Source organism: Juglans microcarpa x Juglans regia, chromosome 5S, assembly GCF_004785595.1.
Source record: "Juglans microcarpa x Juglans regia isolate MS1-56 chromosome 5S, Jm3101_v1.0, whole genome shotgun sequence".
NCBI classification, from domain to species: domain Eukaryota; kingdom Viridiplantae; phylum Streptophyta; class Magnoliopsida; order Fagales; family Juglandaceae; genus Juglans; species Juglans microcarpa x Juglans regia.
This window is the reverse complement of record NC_054603.1, coordinates 28,978,934-28,981,069: the sequence shown is the minus strand read 5'-3', so window position 1 is coordinate 28,981,069 and position 2,136 is coordinate 28,978,934. Positions and strand designations below refer to the sequence as shown.

General features: G+C 32.9%; 1 protein-coding gene across 1 annotated transcript; it reads left to right on the top strand.

Annotated features, from left to right (window-relative positions):
* Positions 1–270: 270 nt before the first annotated feature.
* Positions 271–1,063, top strand: LOC121266735 (light-harvesting complex-like protein OHP1, chloroplastic). Its single transcript, XM_041170540.1, has 3 exons — positions 271–514; positions 626–748; positions 869–1,063. Exons 1-3 carry the CDS (start codon positions 350–352, stop codon positions 935–937), a joined length of 357 nt encoding a protein of 118 aa, XP_041026474.1. The 5' UTR covers positions 271–349; the 3' UTR covers positions 938–1,063.
* The last annotated feature ends 1,073 nt before the right edge of the window (positions 1,064–2,136 follow it).

The window sequence follows — 2,136 nt, the reverse complement described above, 5'->3', positions numbered from 1 at the left end:
ACATAACTTATTCTATTATTTTAATTTATTACTATCAATATAGAATTCAATTTGTAACCCAACTCATCATGCAACCTTAAAAAAAACCTATGCACACTCTGAAATCTGAACTGAATGTGATCGAGTCCTGCGCATGCTGTGGCTGTGGGACACGAGACGTCATTCACGGTCCATGCCCACTGGGATCCAACCCAACACGTCATTTGTGCCCAGTCCAGTGCAAGATGAACGTGTATCAAAACCCACCACGGGAAAAAGGAAAAAGGAAAAAAAAAAAACAGAATATGAACCCGTACGAACAAGATAAGGTGGCTGAAGAAGCAACGGTTACGGTCGTAGAACCAAAACAATGGCAACTTCTTCTTCCATATTACTGTCCCCTCTCCTCCCGTCGGCAGTTCCGATAAACCGTCGGAACCAGCAACTCGCACTTTTCAATAATCGTAAGCTGAATGTTGCAACCTTTAAGAAACACGTATCCTTCAGGATCCATGCTGCAAAGCTTCCTGCTGGAGTATGTTCTTGTTTCTGCGCTTGCTTTTCGTTTTAAATCTTTTTTTTTTTTTTTTGTTTGTCTGTCTGGAAATTCTAGTTATGGAAATGAAATGGGTTTGGGAAATTTCAGGTGGAAGTGCCGAAAACAGAGCCGAAATTCAGCGCCCCTTTTCTTGGTTTCACTAGGACAGCTGAAATTTGGAATTCTAGAGCTTGTATGATTGGCCTCATTGGAACTTTCGTAGTAGAATTGGTGAGTTCTTCTCCTTCTTTTCTGTTTCCCCTCTGAATTTCAATGTTCTGCTCTTCTTCTTATTGTCACCCAAAAAGCCTTTTGTGCAAGTATTCATCCCTGGAGTTGTGATTTTTTCAGATTTTGAACAAGGGAATTCTACAGTTGATTGGGGTGGAAATAGGGAAAGGTCTCGATCTTCCACTTTGACCATTTTATTGCTAAATTCGCATTTATGTAAAACATTTCGTCTATTATTTGTTTAAAAAATCAGTCCTTTTTTAACTATAATTGTAATTTAACGTTGTACCTAAAGTGAGTGCTTTTGATCGTTTAGCTGGATGTGTGTTCTTCCATCTCTATTGTGCCAAGAGGCAGTCTCATGTTTGCCAGCACAGAACTTTCAATTGTAACATTTTTAGATTGCAGTTGTATTGTTTTGGAAATAGCCGCCTTATGAGCATTAGTATTGGTCTATGCATATATAAAATCACATCTTTTACATATCCACTCTGCCATTCAAGCAAAATTTCAATATTAGCTTATGCATATTTGAGACAAAATAATAATAATATTTTTATTTTTTTGCTAAAATCAATTTTTTTATATATTTTTTGTAATTAGCATCCATTACATACATTTGACATTAATAATACAAATGCAATGATAAAAAATATAATTTTTTTTATATATTATATTAAAAATATAATAAAATGAAAAAATGTATATAATATATTATAATAATAAAATAAATGTGTAAGTGAAGGTTTGTTGTGTTGGTGAAGGGGGAGAAAATGAAAGGATTGAGAGAGAGAGAGAGTGGGAGGAGAGAGAAATAATGATTAAAATATGATTTGTAGGGTGAATAGTAGTTATCCAAATTTGGATAAGCAATGTTTATAGGTAGCTAAATATTTAGATATGCATAAGTCAATGTGGAGGATTTTAAAGTCATATTATGCAAATATGACTTTGTATATGCATATGCATAGATCAATACATAGACCAATGCTAATGATAACCTATGCTAATGCTAATTAAAACCCACTACATAAGATCTACAACAACATCTACATGAAGAAACCCAATACATAATGATAACCTATGTTGTCTTAAAATTGAGCATCAACTAAATTTATATACACCAATTTCATCAATTTAAAATGATAACCTGTGCTGCCAATACCAATTTCATCAACTTCAAATTGAGCATCAACTAATTTCAGAAAGTTGTCTCAAATTAGTTCAATATACAGAAAGTTGTCTACAATACAAATTTCATATATCAAAATCAATATCATTCCATTTCATTTCATTACATGAATATATATATATATATATATAGAATCCATTTTAGAAAGTTGTCCCTTTTTTTTTTTTTTTTTATCAATGTAATTCAAAGCAACCAA